The following is a 22,726-nucleotide window of genomic DNA, read 5'->3' on the forward strand; positions in this document are numbered from 1 at the left end:
GGAACGTGCCAAATCCATCCACCAAGAGAGTCCTATTTTCAATAATTCCCTTTTTACAGCTTTACAGTAAAATAGTGTTTGAGCCTACTGATGGTAATCAGCTTCTCCTTTACAAATTCCTTTTATTTGGTTCAGAATCATTAGAGCTCATGTGTTAGTTATCTAAGGCCTCTTATTACAGCTTTACTTTTATCTGATTCCAGATACCGGTCAATGATACATTCGTGTACTTTTAATCAAAGATTTATTTAAACCAAGCCATGTAAAAGGAGACCAAAACATGTTTTTAAAAGCTTTGACTTAATTTAATATGAGCTAATTTGAATAGTTTTCTAACGTAACAACTATCATTGTCAGATGCTAAATATATGCAATTTAGAGACAGAGAGTAAGCACCTGAAGGATTTCATAAGCAACTGAACTTACTAGACTGAAAAATCAGAAAGCACTATTTTAATAGAAAAAAACAGAACTCATAGGTCCTTCAATTAATTTACTTCATTTTCATTTACATTTCTCTTTCACTTCTTTTTTCCTTTGAGAGAGGAAGGGGCACAGACATCCATTACTTAATGACACACAACAGCAAAAGAACATAGCTCATCAGGAATCACACAGTGTTCCCATAAACAGAATAAAATGCTTGTGAAATATTTTGCTTTAAATTACTTTAACCTATAATAGAGCTACAGAACTGCACATACTGACACTTTGCATATTCCTCTGCTCAGGAAATCACTCAGACAATATAAAATGCATCCATTAAACCTTTAACTTTCTTGATTATTTTTTTTAAAAAAACTCAAGAGTATTATAATTTACTATTTTTTTAAATAAAATTTAAACAATTAGGGTTTAGGCTGTATTTTTTTAGTTCACTATTTAATTCATAATATACTACTATAATTTGTAATCCAGCAGAATCCCAAAAAAACCTTTTGGTACACTCTTTTCATCCCTGAAGTAAAACACAGCAACCATTTAAACCAGAACTGGTAGTAGCAGCTGCACAGAATCCCTTGCCCAGCTGAAGTTACAGGGAGAGCAGACAAGCAAAACGTTGCCGAAACCAAAAGTGAGCCAGGACACCAACAGATCTTAGGCTTTTAAGAAGTCTACAATCAGATCCCGGGTTTAGATTGAACAGTGTCAGATTTTTTTTTAAAGGGATTTGCTTGTTTACACATAGTTCCTTAAATTTCGCAACAAGCTCTTCCAGGGGGTTAACTCAGAATGTCTCAAACAATCCTGCTCAAAAAAGTAAGCAGCTTGTCTCCAAACTTGATAAAACAGGATTTAAGCAGCAGAAGAGAGGAGGTGCCTATCGGCACTCGAGGGATGATGATAAAAGTTCAACTACTAAAAAGGTCAAACTGTTTGAATAAAGTTTACATAAAATAAGTGGAACGGAAACAAATTAGAAGCGAAACCCACCCCAAACCCAAATTCCATTGTCTCGTTACTTTTACTGGAGCAGGAAAGCAGCCTTCTTTAAAAACCTCATAAAAAGCTGCAATTACTAAACTTAATGTACAAGTAGACTATTTAGATCATCTCACAGTTTAGAAAATACTTGTTATTTTCTTCATAAATAACATTATTTAAATAATCAGAGAAGGACATTTTGCCTTTATACAAACTGTATTACCGAGATCAACTACTTCTTGCATTATCTCATTTCCATTGTTTCAGTTTCAGCTCCTAACGGGTAATAGAAAAAAAAAAAAAAGACATACTGTCCTTGTAAAGAGTTTAGGAGTGTAGGAGGGCATCACATTATTAATAGACGCTACAATGTACTTTACCAGGAGCTTTATACTGTCCCTCTTGTAAAGAGTTTAGGAGTGTAGAAGGGCATCACATTATGAAGAGACGCTACAATGTACTTTACCAGGAGCTTTTAATAAATGTTAATAATTTCTAGATCTAGTCCTATCAGCCACTGCCTTGCTATACAAAAGTAGTTTCAGTATTATTTTAAAGCAATAAAATATTGATAATAAATGTTTCCAAATAGATTCATTCACATCTCTGGGGTGATCCTTGGGCACAGATAAACCTAGAAATCCTCTAAACTACAAAGGAAGCAGCACGAAAGCTAAAATGTGAAGATGACACTGGAAAAAGCACTGGATTACAGCATAAGAGGAAAAAAGAAGTAAATAATACTTGTAGAAAGCTATTCTGAAGGTGACAGTTTAAAATTAATAGAAAAATCTACATATCAGGTTATAGCAATGATTTGGACAAAGATCTGTAAAAAAAGTTACGCTTAATTATGAACCATATAAATATATACTTACTGATTTGTGGAGCTGGTAAAATGCGTGCAGCTCGAACTGGACCATGGCGGACAGAAAAGAGCTCCTGAGCTTCACCACTGATCTGCAAAACATATGGATTATGACCACACAATGTAAAAAGATATATGCACTTATAAAAAAAAAAATAGATATTTAGTAGGTAAGAAAGACATTGTACAAAAGGTAGGTAAGAAAGTAAGTTGGTAAGACCTTGCCTTTCCAACCAACCATACGCAATTTTGCTACATGAGAGTATCTCAGAAGTCTCCAATAACACAAATTATAGCAACAAAGATGGCCTGTGCATAAAAACGTGTGCCTCAGGCTGCGCGAATGAGATACTAGCACTATCTGCTATTAATGACTATACGTGTTTTAAAAGAAACAAGACTTGTAAGTTGACTGCCTGACTAAATTAACAAATATCCAAAGAATTTGGAACACAAGCATTTATTCTACACAGCGCGTGTTCCAAAGAAAAATGCTAACTAACCAATGATGGAGAGTGGCAAACACCAGTGCTAAAAAGGCAGAGAATCTGATATATCGGTACATTCCGTATTCTCCAGGTGTGAAAATTATGCTTAAAAACAGGGAGTCAAACTAATTAAGTTTGTCACTTATGGCAATCTTGAAAAGATTAAACCAGGAGCAGTTAAGAAGAATTTCCAGACTTCCTGTAACTGGTCAGTCAGAATGCATTTTCAGAACTGCTGGTAATGGATCCGATATGGAAAGTCAAACTTCAGGAAAGCGGCAAACATTCTGAAGCTCATTTCCAAATAACCAACAACTTAAAACAGATGTAATGAGACTAAGACCGTAGCCAAAGCGCTGGCATCAAGTTTTGCCAAACAAGCAGTTTACCATATCAGAAGTGAATACAATTTGGAACAAAGTTCTTAGGAATCAATAAACTATAAAACCAAGCGAGCTTTTTGGAAATGACATTTTATAGTTGTTCCCATTTCTTTCTGCACTTCAGATCACACGCTCAAAAAGTTAAAATGCTACTACTGTGTAACCAACAAATCATAAGTATAGAACTGCAGACTCTCAGCTTACTTCCAGCCTGAACCCTGAGCCTCGGTGTTTTCATGGCTTTAGATAAATTGGGCAGCATGAAACCTGCCCCGCTGAAGCACAAACCTTTCCTAAGATTACTTTGAAAACATTATTTACTACATGGGTAGCCCATCATTCTGTAAACAGTAAACACAGAATGGAGCAAACTACTGTACCACATCTGGAATAACACTCTAACTACACAGATTTAGGGAAATACCATCTTTAGCCATTTCAGTTTTGCAGCCAGCCAGCAGTGCCACACGGGTATGAACCAACACGACTGTCGATGACGCGATCGGAATTACTCCTGATGGACACAACGGTTTTAAAACTGTAATCAATAGGAGAATTAATCACTTAGTCCACCCTGCTTTTATTTTATTAGGCAGATGTTCCAGTCATAGTGGATTCTCCTCCTCCATCATCTGAACAAAGTACAACCCTGTGGTGCTCCAGCTTTTGCAAAGCAAGTTCAGTTCTCCCTCTGGGACAGCAAGAGGCTTCTGCTCCCAAGAGCTTCCTGACCAGATTCCATACAGGACAGAAGAATAATGATCAAATATCAACTCAGTAAAGGTTTGCTGATTTTTTTTTCATGAGTTTGGAAGACATTGTGGGGGGAAAAGAAAAATAAAGCACATAGATAACATCTGCATCCAGACAAACAGCTTGGAAAAAAAAAGTAGGGCACAGCTCAGCAGAAAATTAGAAAAATTAAAGAGACAGAGAGTTCATAAAGAGATGAAAAGAGATGAAGACAGCAGCATGTTTTCTATCCATCAGAACACACCAGCTCTATGAAAAGGGAAAGGAGGAAATGAAGAAGAAGAAAAATATAAGGCTTTGGAACTATTATTATTGGCAATTAAGGATTTTTTCCCCCAAATCATGAAAATGCTGCTTCCCATGTGTATACACATCAATGGCTATGAATGAAAACAAGAGGGAAAAGAACTAGCATAGCAGAAGTACGGAAGAAGTGATTCACATAAAATAATCCAACCCAATTCAGTCACCTCCTCCTACTTTTAACTATGCCAACACATCAGCTCTAACTCCAATCTACTTCAAATAAAGTTATAGTCCCAGAAGTAAGATACACTAAGAAGGCCAAACCTTCTTAACTCAGTTTCTGCTCCTAAATATACTGAACTCCAGCGAGTGTGTTTATTCAGCCTGTGATGCCAAGACCTGGTGGAGCTCCAAGTTGAGATTTTCAAAGAAAAGCCTAGAATGTACAAATACAAATGAAGTTTATTTGCACTTCAGCACCTAACGTGAAAATCCCAGCTCAGCTCTTTCCATCCATCTAATGCTTTTACTTTTTAATAATTAATATTCATTACTTGAAAGAGAACTATTTTATCATTTTATACTGGGGGGAACATTACAGAAAGAAAGGTTAAAAGGACGAACCGAGGCCACAGGATCAGACAGTGACAAAGATGAGATTATTAAAGGTAGGTAGCTCCTGTTTTGAGACTACTGCGATGTTTAATACTGTCCTTTCCTCTCACTCCGTGTAGGATTTTGGTTTTTCCCAGGAAAGGGGAACTTCAAAACTAAGGAAAAAGGCTAGTAAACGTTCAGATAACTTCAGCCATCTGTGCAGCTCATGGACTTAGCAGGTTATGTGCTGCTGACTCCAGGGAGGAGAAAATTCTAACACATACCCCCACTGTAGATTTTGTAATGAAAATACAAGATACCACCCAACCACTGGCATCTTATTTGTAAAGAAAAACCCAAATTCTGTAAAAAGCACCCAAAAGTTTACCCGAAAGCTGGACATGATGCTACAACATGGATCAAATCAAAACACCAATACTTAACCTACCATAGCTCCATAAAATAACAGTTTTCCTAAAGGACTTTTTTAGAGTTCTGTGTCCTTAACTGTTCTATAGAAATAGGAAATCACAGAAGGCATTGGACCTTGTTGTACGCCCTGAATTAGTAAGAGCCTGGTTGTTCCTCTGGTTTGTTTGGCATTGAAAAATGAATTAGGACCTTAGAGTTCAAGATTTTCTTTGACTTAAAATTAACTTCTTTACATGCTACCACCAGTAGAAGTTCCTGCTATTTGCAGTTTTATAAACTTCTGAATTAACTGTGGTTTGCACTTCGTTTATCTATATAAAACATGAAACTTTATTACCATTGCTGAGGCCACACGTATCAATTTTGACTGGAAGCACCATCTTCAGGGCAGAGAGATTATATTGCCCCATCTTCCTGCCAGGTCAGGCCTTATCTCACTCCTGAGACAGCCAAGACAGGGGGCCAAACTTTGCTGTGAATGGGACACTTATTCCACCAGGAACTGAAGTGGGACAAGGAGCTACATTTAACATAAGCCCAGCCCCATCACTAAATGGCCAACAACTTTGTCACTGCCAGTTTGGGCGAGATGCGGGCTGGCACGTCTATGGTAAAAGGCTCCACATCCCATTACCAGTCCCTTGAGCTACACAGTCTCATAAGCATAGACAAAATATAAATAGACTTCACGAACTGAAAACAGAGCTTTAAATTCTTCAAAAAGCACCTGTGAAGAAACTAGGCTGTGGCTGCCATTTTGGATTTGATCCAGCCAAGTAGCGAGTCCCTGTGGCAGCTTTCAAAGCTCTTAAAAGTTTTTCTTTCCCATTCCGAAAGCCAAGAATATTTCCAAACAGGTTTCAAGAATTGAATATTAAGCTATAAAAGCAGCTCCAGGTACTCGTTCTGTGAAAGAGTGAATCCAAAATGACGGCTCCAGGCTGGTCTGATAGAACATTTTCAGCTTTCCCAGCGCCCGGTATCAGACCACAAACCCCAGACCTACATGGACGGCGGCAAGCGAAGAACACACCGATTCAAACCCCAGCCCCCAGTGAAGCCTTCATCACTCTCTTCCCATAATGACAGCCTGGAAGAGGAAGAAGAACTCCCTCTCCTCCACTTAAGAGATGTCTTGAGCTACTACTTAAAAGATGACAGGCCAGAAATCTGGAGCACTGGTTAATTTTTGATGACAGAGCTTTATTGTTTGGAGCATACCAGTTTGCACCCATAAGAAAACAGAACAAAGGAAGTTTTGTTCACACTAAGGATAACTAATAGTTTCCAACCATAGAAAATGATTTTCACATGGTGAAAAAAAAAAAAAAGTCAAACATACACCAAACTAAAACAAAAATGAGTCCAAAACCCAACGCTTAAACTACCATCCATCTATATAAAAGGAAACTGCTTATATATTAAAAAACTGCCACAAAGCACAGGGAAGATATCAGGAGGAAATTTTTTAATATTCTGATGCATGTTTTAAATATGATATAGATATCACAATATAATATGACAATAAGTAACTGACAGTGCCACAAAATGCTATTTGATATAATCCTACTGGGCTAAAGACTACTACCAGTCATCTCACTACTGAGAGTAAGGAAGGACTGCAAGCAAAAGGACAAATTTTATCACTTTAGTTTAGAAATTCAAACAGTCCGCTTTTTCATTCAAAACAAATCTCTGTAATTACCTAGAGACTGTAAGAATTTAGATTTGGAATTTTAGTTTGGGGTCGAAAAACCAAAGCCTCAGAAAATGATTCGCATAGATGTTTTGTAAAGTCCTTAGACATTTCTGAGGGTTACTAGATCAGATCACAAACTCCGTTTCCAAGTGATTAACACAATCCTTAACAGCAGTGCCCTCCACCTGGTACCCTCCACCAGGAGGAGGTCTGAGAGGAAGGACTGCAGTTTGCTAGTCCTTTTCCAGCTCTAGAAGGAGAAAAATGACAAAGAAACCAAGGTGACCGCATCAAAACCCCAGCAGAAAGAGCTTTCGGTGAACGGTTCAGAAAACAAAATGGAACTGGCATGTTTGACTTGCCATATACATCCATCTATACATCCACACACACCCCATCTGCTGTACAACTGCAGTCTTAACAACCTAAAAAATCACAGTGTCATCGACAGCAGCTTTTAAAGAAATGTAAGGTCTGGCCGTTGAGAAATGGCAGTGCATGATGCCATCCTTGTCTAATGAGTCCTCTGCATTCCAGAGGTCTCCACATGGAAGTCACCTACCATATGGGCTGACACATCCCAGCAGTCTCATTACACCACAGCCTTTAAGTATTTTTTGCTAAATATATAGTTGTGCTTGTTATTCAAAGGTCTCTTTGGGAGTTCCTACTTTACTCAACCCAAGCTCGATCGTTCGTTTTTAATTGTAATATGAGCCATTAAATTAAGATGATTTTTCTTCTTCTGAAGCTTTCAGTGTACAATGAAAAAAAAAAAAAAATAGTATCTGCCACAAAACCAGCCAACATGCATTTCCCTGAACAGGAACATCCAGAACAGATACTTGGAAACCGCATGAGGCAGAAACCAATTCCAACTGTATTTGAAACACGAAACTGGGAGCAAGGGAAAAACAAATTCCAAATAAAACACAAAACTCCAGTGCGCAATTATCAAATAGGAACTCCTAGTCATACTTTTGTACGTTCCCAGATTTCTCCCCACTTAGCGAGGCGTATTTTAAGAACACTTTTAACCTTCCCACCCTCATTTCCAAACAAAGATCAAAGCGGAGTCGTTTGGATGGACACCTTCCGCTTCTTATGCAATACAGATTTAGACCCCGCACTTCAAAACCCCGGCGTCCCCCCCCAAGCACCCTGCCACCCCAACAGCATCTCAGCCCTTTGAAGCAGCCCTAATGGTATCTCCCATTTGCAAGTAACACTTCTCTAGTCAAAGATCTTACTCCAAGGAGATGTTAATGGGAAACCACTCAGACTGCAAGAGAGACACACACTCCTGGAGGCCGACTGGGAAGGTGTTTAGAAGTCAATGTAACACCATTACGGAGAGTGTCAGCTTAGAAGCTGTCATAAACACTTCATAATCACTCAGACACAAACCCCGCTGCCTGCAACACATTACTTTATTAAGTGCTGAATAGAGGTCCGATTGTATGAATAAAAAGCACAATGCCACAGAGATAATAGCCTTACTGAGGAGATTTTCACATAAACGTCAAATTGGTGCTTTTTCAGATTGAAAGGTTTTTTTAAACTAGAGAGATCCCTTTTTTTTTTTCTTAACTGGAATAATGTTGCTTAATTACAAGCTAAATACTCAGCAAGATCAAGGAAGGTTTGTATAATGCCAAAGGACACAAAAGAGTGGTGCCAAATAAACTCTAAATATTTAAGTCACATAACTGCCAGATTTTATTTTACTCAGACTAAGTAGGAAAAAAAAAAATGACATCGAGAAAAAACAATGTAGAAAAAGAGCAGGTTATGTTACCTCCAAACTCATTGGACATACAAATCCTGCCCTTAAAAGATATTGAAAATTGATGTTAAAGACTACCAATCTGAGAAACCATCCAAAACCTTCTTAGTAACAAAGGAACCATTCTAACACTGACATTAGACTAAGACATGCAAATTACACAGGTTGAAGCTGTACCTCTTTGGGTATGCTCTCAGAATTGCACAGAATATGCACATGAAGGGCTGACAAAGCAATGCAATATCTCTACAGTTAACATTCTGAAAACGGACGGTAAAAAATCTCCACATTTGGCATTTTTTCCACTTCACTGGACTTTCCCCTCCCCCCTTTAAAAATACCTCTGCAAAAAAGGAAGACTAAGAGAAACTGTTCTGCTATTTCATTTTTCTTATTTTTTCCAAAATATTAAATGCTATCAAAATTGAGGAATTACGAAGAAGTGAAATATGCTGGGGAAAAAACCAGCCAACCTGGCTGCATTGTCCTACTAAAAAAAGAAGGTAACATCAGCTATTCTGTGGCCTGACTCGTGGCTAATTCAGACACAAGAAAGGAAAGAAAAAAAAGAAGAAAACTTGAGGAATTATGAAGAAGTGAAATATGCTGGGGAAAAAAAACAGACAACCTGGCTGTATTGTCCTACTAAAAAAAGAAGGTAACATCAGCTATTCTGTGGCCTGACTCGTGGCTAATTCAGACACAAGAAAGGAAAGAAAAAAAAGAAGAAAAAATGAGAAAGGAACCCACCCACAAACCCAAAGAAACCCCCTCTTTTCCACTAGGAGACACGGATAAGGTACCTTGCACTACCTGCCTGACAGTACCAGTAAGCACACTTACTCAACATAAACCCAGATAAACAAAGTAGTTTAACTCGTCATTCGTTAGTAATCTCCATCAAATTATCTCATGTTTACTGTAGAGTACCACGGGGTTAGAGTTTAAATGCAGCCAGTTAATGCAGAACAGGTTACACCGAGCTAATCTGTTCACGTACCAAAGAACTGAGACTCTCCTCTTTCATTCCTGCTTTCCTTAGAGGTGTAAAGATCCCATCCCTGGAATTTCCTTATAGGTGTAAAGATCCCAACCTGGAATTTCTCAGGGGCATTGCTACAGATAGTTCTGATGGAGACACTCTCTCATTCAGACAGAGAAAGTCACTTAGGAGGGATGCACAGAACTCACCCCTCACCACAGAGCAAGGGCATGTCACACACAGAGGGGGAAAAAACCCCAACAATATCTGCTGAACACAAAGCTCTTCTTATCTAGAGTGGCCAGAAGTCCCAACACAACCTACTTCCATATATTTTTCAGAAAACACGTGTTCATTTGGTAAGAACATCTCAACAGGATCAAATAAGCTGTTTTATAAAAATTCTTCGGCTTAAGTCTCCGTGACTACTCACAGAATCTCAACTAATTGATCAACTTGGTGCTCTCACTCCTGGCACTGCTGCAGTTGTCTCCTCGCAAATCTCAGTGTCTTACTGACACCTAATGTTTGTTTTCTGTAATACACTTTGTGGAACAAAGCAAAGTCTTTCTGAACCATTTTAATAAGCTCATTCATCCACGAATATAAAACTGATTAGTCTTCAAAATAGTGTGCAAAACTAATTATATGCTATAAACCCATTCTTAGTATCCAAAGTCATTCCAGTGTAAGGTCCATCTAAAAACAACCAAAAAAAACCAAATCCCAAACATACCCACAGTCCAAAGATGTGGTTTGCTCCATTAAAAATAAGGCCATGAAAATTAGAACTGGACATAGTTTCTCAGGACATACAAGCAGATAAAATTTTGGTAAAAGTTCCTAAATTTTAGTAAAAAGTTCCTAAATACTTAAAGTTAGTAAAGTATACTAGGTCTCTCTCTGTTTCTACTAAACCTTCCTTCAAACGCTCAGTATTTTTTTTGCTGCTTCATTTCCAGATTACAATACGCAATCAAGAGAGGGAAAGGCAGCTCTCCCACACTCCAGCAAAACTCAATTTAACTTTTGCTGTACATATTAGCATTATTTCCAATAATGCTAAGCTACTGGTACATAAATACATGCCCTACATAGCTAACCAAACAGTCATAATAAAAAATATACACGCTTCTAAAAAAAAAACCCAATATATTTTACAAAGAGAAAGAACTCCCAACTTCTCAACATTATTTTGAAGGACAAGGTGTTATGAGCAAGTTTTTTTTCTTAAGTTAAGAATTTTATGACCTACTGTATTAAACTTTATTCTGTAGTTTCCAGAAATTTGGGGAAATTCCCCAAATTAAGACCATGTGCTCATAAACCACTCTGAAACACAAACTGCAGGGTGTGTGTATGACAGGATGAAATGAAACCCATATGCACACATAGACTTTAATAAAATTAAAATTGCAAATCATGTACATGACAAACATGTGATTGTAAAATACAATTAATACTGTCATAGTGGCATTCCTGGGACAAACAAATTCTTTTCGTATTTTTCCACCCTTATTCCTTTCTGTAGATTAAAAAGATTTCTGTCCTTTCTGGGATACAAACTATTCCATAATGTCAAACGCCACTCCCAATTCGACTCTGAAAATTTACTTAACAGAAATCATTTGTAAAAAAACCCTCAAATCTGAAGGTATATGAATTCAAGTGTTTGATCTACACTCAGTATTAATCTTAAGATAAGCGTATTACATACAAACCATATGACATTGATGGTAAACCTTGGCTCTTTCCATTTCAATAGGAAAAATTAAAGTAAAATAATAAAGTAATAACACATTACATTACAAACTAAAAAGCCTCTGGCACAGAAGTGACCTCAGTACTTACAGGTATGCTCCAGACTTGCATTCCATCGCTGTACCCGATCATGAGCAGTAACGGGGGTTCATTCCCGGTGCTGTGGATTTCATGAAACTCCATATTCCGTGATGTATCTAAATTGGGTTTAAATATCAAAGCCATTACTAGCAGGTTAGGATCTACTACGGCTGGTGTCAGTTATATCAGATGGCATTTTCTCAATGAGTGTTTCCAAAAGCAAGCAAAGCGGTTTAAATTTTTACACTGGAACAATACTGAAATATTATTTTAGGCAAAAATAAAAGATTTGTTAAAAGTGTCACAGAGAGGTCAGAAAGCATTCAAATTTAAAATGATGGAGAAAAATTTTCAGATTACAATGTGAGTTGTCAATAAATACCCCCAAAACTCCTGTAATTCTTTCTCCAATGATTAATAAAACATGGCAAACCTTTCAAATCAAAATCAAAATCAAATATCTAGGATGGTGAAAGAGGATGTATGCAGGCCCCATCACATCAGGCTGCATAAAACTAAATCAAAACAGAATATGAAGGATTCTGAAGAATCTTCTAAAGAGGTTTTGTTATACTGTAGAAAAGAACCTAAAGAGGGAATGCCTGAGATTTTTTTAAAAATAAATATTTAAGGAAAACAAACCCACAAGCAAACAAGCCTTAACTAGCCTAAAGCTGGACGTAATGCCATGTCCAGGTTGATAGGTCTTTTCTACTTCTAATAACCATGAATTTATGAACTGCCAACCTCTGAGCCATTTCAACAGCTGGAAAACATATACTCTTCCCTATTAACCTCTTGGAAAGGCTGAAAATTCCCCATCACAGCTCGGGCTATGCTTGTTATTACTTCGTCTGAGACCAGAACGAGCCTTCACCATGGAGCTCTAGACAGGAAAATAAGAGGGCAGACAAGGAACAGCAACTTGCTGAGAGACTTCAATCCAGTGTTCTCTGTCTAGAAAGTCCCTCAGTTGCCCAGCTATGCCAGGGACACACATACTACACACCAGAAGTGACCCCAAGATGTCCAATTAATTCAGGAAGTAACTACCCAACAGCAGCATTCAACCAGCTCTCATTCAGCCCCCAACATTTCTAATTCAAAAAAAAAAGGTAACTGGGATAGACAGGTAAAACAGCTCAGATCTTCAGCGGGGATCTACCTGGGAGTCCTAGACAAAGCTTGTAACAGTCACTATTTTCTCTTAAAAAGGTTTGAGATCTGTTTTCTGCACTAAGTCGTTGCTGCTGATTCATTAAGATACACTGGAAGTGATAAATAAATTACATTTTAAAAATATTTTGTGGCTTTGCTATATTGTTTCCCTGAAAGACATCATGGTATCTCCTGCTCTTCCTTTCCACATTACTCTGAATTATCACTCCACTGAAAATATCTGGGACCTGGACTGGATTCACAGGTAGATAATCTGGCTTTGAAATCAAACTGCAGATGAAATAAATTCACTTGTATGCTTCATTTTCAAGTACCTTAAGGAAAAAAATTGGAATTTATTTTTTGTTACTTTCCCTAAGCAAGAGCTAGTTTGCCTTTAGCTGAAGACACAAAGCCTATTTTGCTATTTGGTAGATACTGAATAAAAATGCAGTTACTCACTTCAAATTTAGCCTACATAGAACAGGGAAATGAAATACTTAATTTAATGCTTAGTGATAAGGCTGACTGAAATTATTGTACATGGACCCAAAAATCAGAAGAGTGAGAGAAAATGAAGCCATACCATTTAAATCTGCATTTTCAAATCTGACCCAAATGATCTTCTCCTTTTCTTCTGCCGGTGGAGTACCGCTGTAGGCCTGGACAAAAAGGAAAAGGGTTGAAATAAGGAAGTTTAATACCATTTTTTCTCCCTCTATAGGCAATAGGTTGAATGTAAGTCAAAAAAGAAAACCAGAGATACATGTATCTTATTGTCCCCAGTATTCCTGGGAGGTTTTGTTTCAAAAATTAATGGTTCCATGATCAACATATACCACACTAAATAGAACTCAACAAGGACAACACCACTTACTAATGTAGAAATGACAATACACATCACAAAAAGTCTTCTGGAGCAGGTTGGAAATGCCCTGTGACTTACAGCACTTTAGTCAGGCTAAAATACAGCCGTGTCTCCAATCGTCAGCTTTTGCAGCTGAGCACTACACCTGAAAGCAATGCTGCAGGCTCTCACACGAGGCATTCTTACTTTTAAAATTCTCTTAAATTCACTTAAAAGCTTTGTAAGAAGGACTGAGAAAAGAAAGAGACCTTTACTACATAGTTTATTTTACTGACGTGTTTCACTTAAATTTGTGACATCTTTAATATAGCCATTTAAAAGAGAATAAACTGTAACTCCAGTACAACAGATCCCTGTTTCAGTTCTGTGTTCTACAGATTTCCACTAAAAGATGAGATACAAAAAGAAACTCTGAAGGAGACTTGTCATGCTTCCAAACTGCAAGTTTTACAGTTCTCGGGAGAAACTGTGGTAGTAAGAACGTGAGCTGCAGTAGAAATACCATCACTTCCAAATGAATTATAACAAAATACTGTGCAGTATTTTGAATTAAATATGAAAAGAGCTTGTATAATCACTTTATACTTGCCAGAAACATGAACTAAAAATACAGATTTAAAAAATAAGTGTGGGTATTGCTTTTCAAAACAAATCACATTCCATGCTCCCAAGGCAAACTGATTTGTAAAATAAAACACAGATTGTATCCTTCAACTGCAGAGGGGAAAAAATGGAGGCGTGCGTGGAATGTAGCAGTCCTTTAAATGAAAGTTTGGCTATTTTTAGTTTTGACCAGGAGTCCAAAATGCATTTCACAAAACGGTATCAGTGAGGGGAATTCTTCAATTTCTATGTAGCTAAGATTTTCATTTCAATTATTCCTCATCAGAGGAAATCTGTAGGCCCAGTCTTCAGCTGGTACGTGGTCTACACTTTCAAAAACCTGCTCTCAAGATCGAAATTCAAAAAACAAAAAAAAATGGGTTTTGTTTTTTAAGTATTTTGGTCACCTGACACACACTTAAACTGCTCTGTACACCAAAAAAATAGTTTTAAAGATCTACACGTACCTGTGGCACAACATCTTGAAGAAAGGTAACAACGCTTTCCATATACGACTGTTCCCTTGAAAACAGAAGGAGAATTTTTAACTACCACAGAAGTTCAGAAAAAGTCATGAATATATTAAATAAGATTTAATCAGCAGAGAAAACATGTACAGACTTTAGCCCAAAGGAGAATACTTAGTATGCAATGCAGTTACTTAACATACGGCCAAACATTCTGATAATATAAATAGTGGCCTAAAAGTCTGTGAAAAGCTAAGTGATACCTGTTTATAAAATAATTGCTTGGGGGAAAAGTACAAAAAGTAACAGTCAAGAAATAAACCACATTCTCCACATCAGAGCAGCCGACCGAAGTAGAACAGGCATTTGGAAATTACTCCTCAGTATTTTTCTACTTGATTTGGCTATTACATCCCGAGGATGAGGACTGAAGCTGAAGGTTGCAGCTCTCCTCGTGGGGCAAGCAGATGTTAAGAGCTCACGTGCACAATGTATAATGATGAAGTGGTGGTGCTTGGTGGGAGGAGATGGAACAAAACCCTATCCTAGGACAGTAAGGGGGCATTTTCAGAGAAGATTTTACAGCTTGGGAAGCTCATTCCTTCTTGGAAGTTCATTAGCAGCAATGATTTAGACTAGTATATAGTGGAAGATGCATTTATTCTGGTAGATTTAAACTACTGCTTTTATTAGCTTATCCCTGCACGAGCAGTCTCTTGTGTAACTGCTGAGCAACTGACTCTGTGGGGTGACCATCTCAGACAGCTGGTGGTGAAACCACACAGGGACTTTGTGCTTGCTGTAATGCGTAACACTGAAACGTGCTGGCAACAAGAACTGTCATCATAAAGTCTGAAATACTATTTTAAAACTTGAACTCTTTAGGTAACAGCTTTGGCAGCCCCCAAATCAATTTTTATATTAGCAGTCATTTTCCCTATGCCAACTCAAGATTTCTAACAGCAACAAAGAAAAATGGTAGTCCTGGAAATCTAGACTCATGATGTCCAAAAGTACATGGGTTTTCTTCACGCTTTCTGAAATTGTGCTTCGTAAGATTCTTTATTAGAAACTGGAGTGTTTAGTATTTAAGAATTAAGTACTCTGCCCTGTACACAGCAATACAGAAGATACCCTGAGTCAATTGCTACAACACCTGGATCAGGCTAACAGGTTGACTCCTCTCTGAAAACAGAGATAAATCTAAACCATGAAGCTTTAGCTTTTAGAAAGCTTATTCCATCTCACGACAAAACTAGATTTTGTTCAGCAAACCCAGGATTACTGCATCAAAGTTTGTCTTATTGCTTTAAGGTGAGGGCTCACAAATGAGCTGTGGTTTCTAGTGCTGATTCTTCTTTGATTTATGTAGGTCACCAAAACTGCCTTTGTATCCCTTCAGAGCCCTTTATTACCTAGCAATACTACTTGTCTACAGGTATGGTATTAAACACAGTGTTTGAAGTTCTCACGTGAATGCCTACCAGCAAGAGTCATACTGTCTTTATTTTCCAGCTCACAAAACAAGTACTTTTTCCTCCCCTCCAAGTACATCTTGAAACAAAGATGATGCTTGGGAAATGCTTTATTTGGTATATGTACTCTAAATCTCTCCTGAAGTTGAAAAACTTTCAAGAAGATATATTTGAAGTGCTTAAAAACAAGCAAAACAACAAAACTTAACAAAAAACCCCCCAAGACCTTCCATTGGTAAGAATCTAGGTAACACAAGCAGCAGAACGCTGCCACAGGCTGCTCAACATACACAAACTCTCAAAAAGACTGAAATTTTTGAGGTGAAAAGATATACCTCAAGAACAAGCCACCACATTTAATGAAACAAAAGAACACACAATCTTATTCTTACAGTGGTTCTCTATTATGTTTTTAAGCATACTTTGAAGAAAGGGTCATTGCAAATAGAAATGCATTTGTTGAGAAAATCTGCAATGTAAAAAAATGCCTATTGTATCAGATGGCTGCAAGACAAACCTCTAACACAACTTTTTGTGTTACAACAGTGGGTTTCTTGTGCTCCCTGGTAAAAATAAAGTGAATTTTGATGTTGAAATACACAGCAATCTCCGGCGGCGAACTAACAGTCGCTGAAAAGGACAGTACAAGTGAACACTTTGATTCAGTGCCATTTTGCAGGAACAACTCAGCAGTGTAACATCCTCAGGAAAAAAAGAAAAGTGCTACAGAAATCCTTTAACAAAGACGAGACCACAAATCTTCTAGACTGTCTTGTTAAGCTCTTTTGCCATGAAGGTATCTACACATGAACACAATGAAAATAAGGATGCCCAAGCAAAAAACAGCCTCTTGTGTGCTCTGACTGGAGAGAGGTAGCTTCTTCCTTTGTTCTTAGTTTTGTTCTCTTAAGCAAAAGAAATTAGAATCCACAATTCTACTTACTGGAGGGATTTAATGACAGGCTTGTATCTGTTAATATATCCTAATTAATACAGGTCTATTAAAAAGACAGCAAGAAAGGAACATGCTACATGTTTTCCCTCTGGGCTAAGGAAGAGGTTTGCAATCATTGATGTACAGCTGGTGTAGTGTTTGCCCAGCAAACACAACTGTGTAAACAAACAACAAAACATCACTTCAAAAAAAAAACCAAAACACAAACATTACGCCTTTAAAACATACACATTCAAGGTTCTGTATATTAAGCTAAAACCTTCCCATTCACGGAGACAGTTTGACCTGCACGGTCCTAGGAGACAGGAATGCAACACCTGTTCACTTTATTTTATTGGAAAATACTCAATGCAACAAAAGCGTACTGTCAACACAGGCCCTCACAGCTGGCTCCGAAAGAGAACTCAGGCTAGGTTCTTCTTCTACAAGAAAATTAAAAAAAACATTTCAAATAAGGGCTACTCTTCTAGAAGGCTCTTACGTGACAGCTTGTGGGCGAACCACCACTCCTCCAGTACATCGACTGGGGCGGCGCGGAGATTCTGTCGCCATCGTTTCTGTGCAGGTACCTGTAAGAAACACATTTCTTTTTTTAATAATCATTTGTATCAGGATTATTTATGGCACTAGTGTTTGATGTATTCTTCAGGATGACACAACCCCCTTGAAGAAGGAAACTTTGACTTATACAAACCTGTGAGGCACCATGACTCTATGCAGGACTCTTAAAAAAACATAAACAAACAAACTTCTATTTTCAGTACCTTGATCATTACAGCTGCTGCAATGTATGTAAAGGCAAAAAAGAACAACAAACCTACAGAATCACAGAATTATATGGGGCTGGAAGGGACCTCTGGAAATCATCTATTCCAACCCCTATGTGATAAAGTGGAGTATCTTCTTCAAACTGTGCACTGAAGACCAAGGTACAACCCCTATGTGATAAAGTGGAGTATTTTCTTCAAACTGTGCACTGAAGACCAAGGTACAGCTACACAGTTATCAACAGCATTATTCAAGACTATTATTTACTAACGAGCTGTTGTCTTTGAAAATAATTATACAGAAATCACCTACAATCACAATTGCAGCACATTGTACTCTTGAAAGATCTGTAACGGGTTACACTGCAGCTGACACAAAAAGCGTGACGGAACACAGCCTCCTTTTCTTTTTTTATGTCAGCTTTTTGTGTCGCCTTCAAGTTTTTCTTCACACCTCTGTTCTGCCCCGGGAAGAACTCAGCATTACATTGCTAAAGGCAGAAAACCACTTGAGGAGCACCACAGATCCCAGCCGCCTCTTGGCTCCACCATCTGCCCCCTCTGCCCCAAACCAAGCCCAGGAGCATAAAGTGAGAGAAAAAGGCCAATCCCCCAGGGGTGGGTATCGATTATCGGGATCATTTCACCTTCGGGCCGCCTGGGTACGGGCCGTGTCACGGAGGGAGGCGCGAACCAAGGCTCAGCCCCTCACAAATCAACAACAAAACGCTCAGGGAAACAACTGAAGTTTGACACACAGGGCGAGCAACCTCTGAAGAGAGAATGCCACGTAAAAGATACCAAAAAAATAAATAATCTCCTCACATTATGCCGGGGGACACCCGCGCCAGCCGGTGCTCGCTGCCCCCCCCCCTTCCCGAGCCCCTGAGGGGCTCCCACAGCGGGGCCCCCCCATCCGGCCCCGGGCGGGAAGCGGCCGGGAACCGCCGGGCACCTCAACCAGCCGCTATTGAGCAACCCACAGCCAAACGGCCTCTCCCCACAACGCCGATGAGGCCGCGGCCGCGGCCGCCCGGGGGAAGCACCCACCGGACACCGCTCTCCGCCCGCCCCGCGCCCTCCCGGGCCGGCGGCTCCCTCAGGCCTCCGCCCGCCCTCCCGCCGCATTGCTGCTTTCTGCCTTTTATCACTGAATCGTGAAAAGTGTTCACAAAATCAGACTAGTCTTGCCAAATAAAAAAGCAATTCAGAATGAGTATACAGAAAAGACTGCTTGAGATTAGTTTTCTACACAGCAACATGAATTGTTTGGGTTCCCCCCCCCCCCCCCCCCCCCCGCTGCTTTGTTTACATCGCGATCTCGCGAGAGCGGCTGCACCAGTCCCGCGCACGTGGGTGGGGGGGCGGGGCCGCCGGGCGGTGCGTCACGCGGGGCGTCGGCGGAGTGTTTACCTTCCGCGCGGCCGTGCGTGGCGACGTAGGGGCGGGGCGGAGCGGAGAGACGGGTAGACATGGCCGCCGGCCGGGACCGGGGTCCCCTCAGGGTTTGGGGGCTCGAACACCGGGGGATCCGCGGGGTCTGCGCCGCTCTGGGCGCTCGACGTGAGGCGTTTCTGCGTCACCGCCTTCACGGTCACAGCCGGGCACGGAGCGGCGCAGGAGGGAAGGGACCGCGGGGCATCACCCGGACCGGCCGCATCCCCAGGGAGGGGGGGGTGATTGTCCCTCTCGGGTCCGCTCTGGGGACACCCCGCCACACACACACTCCGGGTGCTGCCTCCGGCTCTGGGGCCACCAACAGCAGAAGGATACGGAGCTGTTGGAGCGGGGCCAGGGGAGGCCCCGGAGATGCTGGGAGGGCTGAGAGAGTTGGGGAGTTCAGCCTGGAGAAGGCTCCAGGGAGACCTTAGAGCCCCTTCCAATATCTGAAGGGGCTACAGGAGAGCTGGGGAGGGACTCTTTGTCAGGGGGTGCAGTGACAGGACAAGGGGGAACGGTTTTAAATTGGAAGAGGGGAGATTTAGATTGGATACCAGAAAGAAATTCTTTGCTGTGAGGGTGGTGAGACACTGGAACAGGTTGCCCAGGGAAGTCATGGATGCTCCATCCCTGGAGGGGTTCAAGGCCAGGCTGGATGGGGCTTGGAGCAACCTGGTCTGGTGGGAGGTGTCCCTGCCCAGGGCAGGGGGGTTGGAACTTGGTGATCTTTTAAGGTCCCTTCCAACCCAAACCATTCTATGAAAACAGACAATCACTATCATAATTTGTTCCCAGGGTTATCGCAGGGTAAGCACACTCGGCTGCCATCGGCCCCTCTCCACTTCTCCCCATGGACGGTGCATTAATTTCAGCATCACTTACCCCAAAACTTTGTTGGGAAACTCTGATTTCCATCCCATATACACAGGAAATAAATTCTTGAAGGATCCAATTTGGACAGAGCGTTATTTCATCCCCTGCAACGGCGCTGCCCTCACAGACCAGATGAAAGAGAATTAGACATTTCCAGAAAGCCTTGGATTCCCCCCCAGGATCTCTGTAACCATGGTAACGCAGAGAGCGAGCACAGGCCTGATTTCAACCCCCGTTTTATTGTTCCAGCAGTAAAGAATTAAATTCTATAAATAACTACACCCCGGCCATTGGAATAAAACACCGGCCTTTTACTTCCCCATTAAATAAAAACACACAGGTTATTTATTGCTAAAGATTCAGCCTAAAGTGACAAAAACAGTTCAATACTAAAACTGTGTGTGTGGGATGTCTCGTCTCACAAGCCACGTAGCCACAGTGAAGAAGGGGAGAGAGATTTTTTAATGACTAAAAAAAAAAAAAGTAAATAAATAGGAATGCACTCAACAGAACTTAAGATTGAAATTAAAAAAATAATTAAAAAGGCACCCCCATCCGATTTTCACAGGTTTTATTGAGGTGAACATACACATGGTCCACATACTCAACAAAAATAAGTCATAAAATAATTTAAGAACTTGTGTGGAAAGGTATTAGCAGCACCATCGGTATTGGAATAGCAGGAAGTTCACCCCTCCGAAGGGCAGACATTTATGCCTGGATAAAAATGCCATCGTTTCTAACAGGGGATGGGAATGGCTTTGTAGGATGCTTTTGGGAGTTGGACTTTTAAAACACACTATTTTTTTGCTAAATACTGTTGACAATTAATGTTACAAAAGATACAACTAAATAAGATACTGCATAGTATTTTAATTAACGTAAAGAAATCGACATTGAGCTGTGTAAAGCAAGACTCAACATCTCGGCTTCCAAGTACATTTCATTTCTGAGTAGAGAAATCTAAAATTTAAAAACAAAATATAGACCTAGTGTATTCTCTAAAAGACACACTTTAGGTGGAACGTATAGTACTACGAAAATACATATCTTCCATTCTGTTTAATAATTTACTTTAGTTAAAAAGTTGTGAAATTCTCATCACAAGAAGCGTATACAAATTCATGACTTTAGTAAATTAACAAAAAGGATTATTTGTTTTTTTTTTTAAAACAAGGTTTAGCCCCGCTGTAACAATTATACAAGGAAGAAAAGAGACTACATTTATATGAAGGAATACAAATTTACACACATTTTACAGTGACTTATACCCTACACATCTACAAAATTCACAGTTATAATACAAGCAAGTACAAGGCTGGGATAAAGCTGTTCGATACCAAAAAAAAGTTTCTACTTTAAAAAAAAAAAAAAAGATTAAAACGGGAAGAGTTTCAGACTTTTGCACCAACTTGAAAATTCTAAACCAGACCTGAAATACATTTCCTTGCAGGAGGGCCCCTCAGCAGACGCAGACAGCTTTCCTGGGGGGGTGGAAGAGCGAGGTGCTGAGCTTCTTCTGGCCCCGCAGGCTGCGGCGCATGGTCAGCTTGGCTGGGTTTTTGCGCTGGGGAGTCGGGGCCATGCCCTCGGGTGGGACGCTCATGTTTCGACTCAGGCCACGTCTGGGTTTCTTCATAGCTGGGCCCGAGTTGGATTCTTCCAATGTCCTTTTAAAGTTTGAGGTGGGCGTCCTCTCTGCGTCTTGGGCTTTTGTTTGGCCGTTAGGAGACCCCTTCAAACCTTTTTGGTCCGTGCCTGAATTTGCCGAGTTGGAAGGGGAGAGATTGACCGACAAACCATTGCTGTAGGATTCGTGTATCCTCAAAGCCAAGGCTTTGCTGCACTTCTCCTCCTGCGGGCCTGAATCCTTCGGGGTTGCTCCTGACGAAGGTAAATTGCTTTTGGCAATCTCGTTTGGCAGCTCTAAATATTTTTCTGAGATCATGTTGCTATGCATGAGGGGAGGAACAGGCTCGGAAGAATTCGGTCGTGGCCATGGATCATCTTCCAAAAGCTGTGGAAAAAGAAACAAATATTTAGGGATAAATATAATTGTTTCACCGGCATTATCCTTTGAGGGTAGAGACAGTGTGTGATGGGACTTCCCAAATCCTTATCAGAGACAGAAAAATCCTACTCCCAAACACAGCTGTTTTTTTTCCATGTTGAGAGGTGGAAAGAGATTCAGACTGGGATCTGAACGGAGTACTTTGTCCAAACCAACTTCATAAAAGCATTTACTTCCATCATCCAATTTGCAAGTGTCTCAATGGCAGACGTAAGCGTTTCATTCAGAGGGCTGTTCAGCCTCCCTCTGCCCGTGTACCTTCCTTTTTGCTGCTACAAAATGCTGAGGGATCTGCTGCTAATTCAGGAGGCCGCGTAGAAAGCGCTGCCTGCAACCTCTGTCCTGTGATTTCCATCAGTGGCATTTTCCAACCTGCAGACGTGACCTCCCTCCTTCAGATATTGGGATATATGCACCTGTGCTGCCTTCTCAACACTTCACCCATCATCAGATGGCCAAGAACTATCAGGGTAAACAGCTGAAAAAGTCTCCTGACCTTTGTTACATTTACCATTCTTCATAGATTAGCAGGGAGACTGACAAGCTCT

General features: G+C 40.1%; 2 protein-coding genes across 13 annotated transcripts in view; both read right to left on the minus strand.

Moving 5' to 3' along the window:
• BCAS3 (breast carcinoma amplified sequence 3) overlaps nt 1-17,596 on the minus strand; it is a 424,087-nt gene extending 406,491 nt beyond the window's left edge. For all 9 annotated transcript variants that reach the window (XM_014959877.1, XM_014959720.1, XM_014959802.1 and 6 more), the window contains exons 1-5: nt 17,509-17,596; nt 14,598-14,652; nt 13,246-13,321; nt 11,511-11,617; nt 2,304-2,385 (exon numbers count right to left, since the gene is read on the minus strand). In XM_014959877.1, the coding sequence (XP_014815363.1) occupies nt 2,304-2,385; nt 11,511-11,617; nt 13,246-13,321; nt 14,598-14,652; nt 17,509-17,579 (391 nt within the window). In that variant the 5' untranslated portion in view covers nt 17,580-17,596. The remainder of the gene's footprint in view (nt 1-2,303; nt 2,386-11,510; nt 11,618-13,245; nt 13,322-14,597; nt 14,653-17,508) is intronic.
• Nucleotides 17,597-20,661: 3,065 nt separating this feature from the next.
• The window catches only part of PPM1D (protein phosphatase, Mg2+/Mn2+ dependent 1D), a 33,578-nt gene continuing 31,513 nt past the window's right edge, over nt 20,662-22,726 (minus strand). For all 4 annotated transcript variants that reach the window (XM_014960417.1, XM_014960496.1, XM_014960577.1 and 1 more), the window contains one exon: nt 20,662-22,124. In XM_014960417.1, the coding sequence (XP_014815903.1) occupies nt 21,570-22,124 (555 nt within the window). In that variant the 3' untranslated portion in view covers nt 20,662-21,569. The remainder of the gene's footprint in view (nt 22,125-22,726) is intronic.

Source organism: Calidris pugnax, unplaced genomic scaffold (assembly GCF_001431845.1).
Source record: "Calidris pugnax isolate Ruff unplaced genomic scaffold, ASM143184v1 scaffold45, whole genome shotgun sequence".
In the NCBI taxonomy this organism is placed as follows: Eukaryota; Metazoa; Chordata; class Aves; order Charadriiformes; family Scolopacidae; genus Calidris; species Calidris pugnax.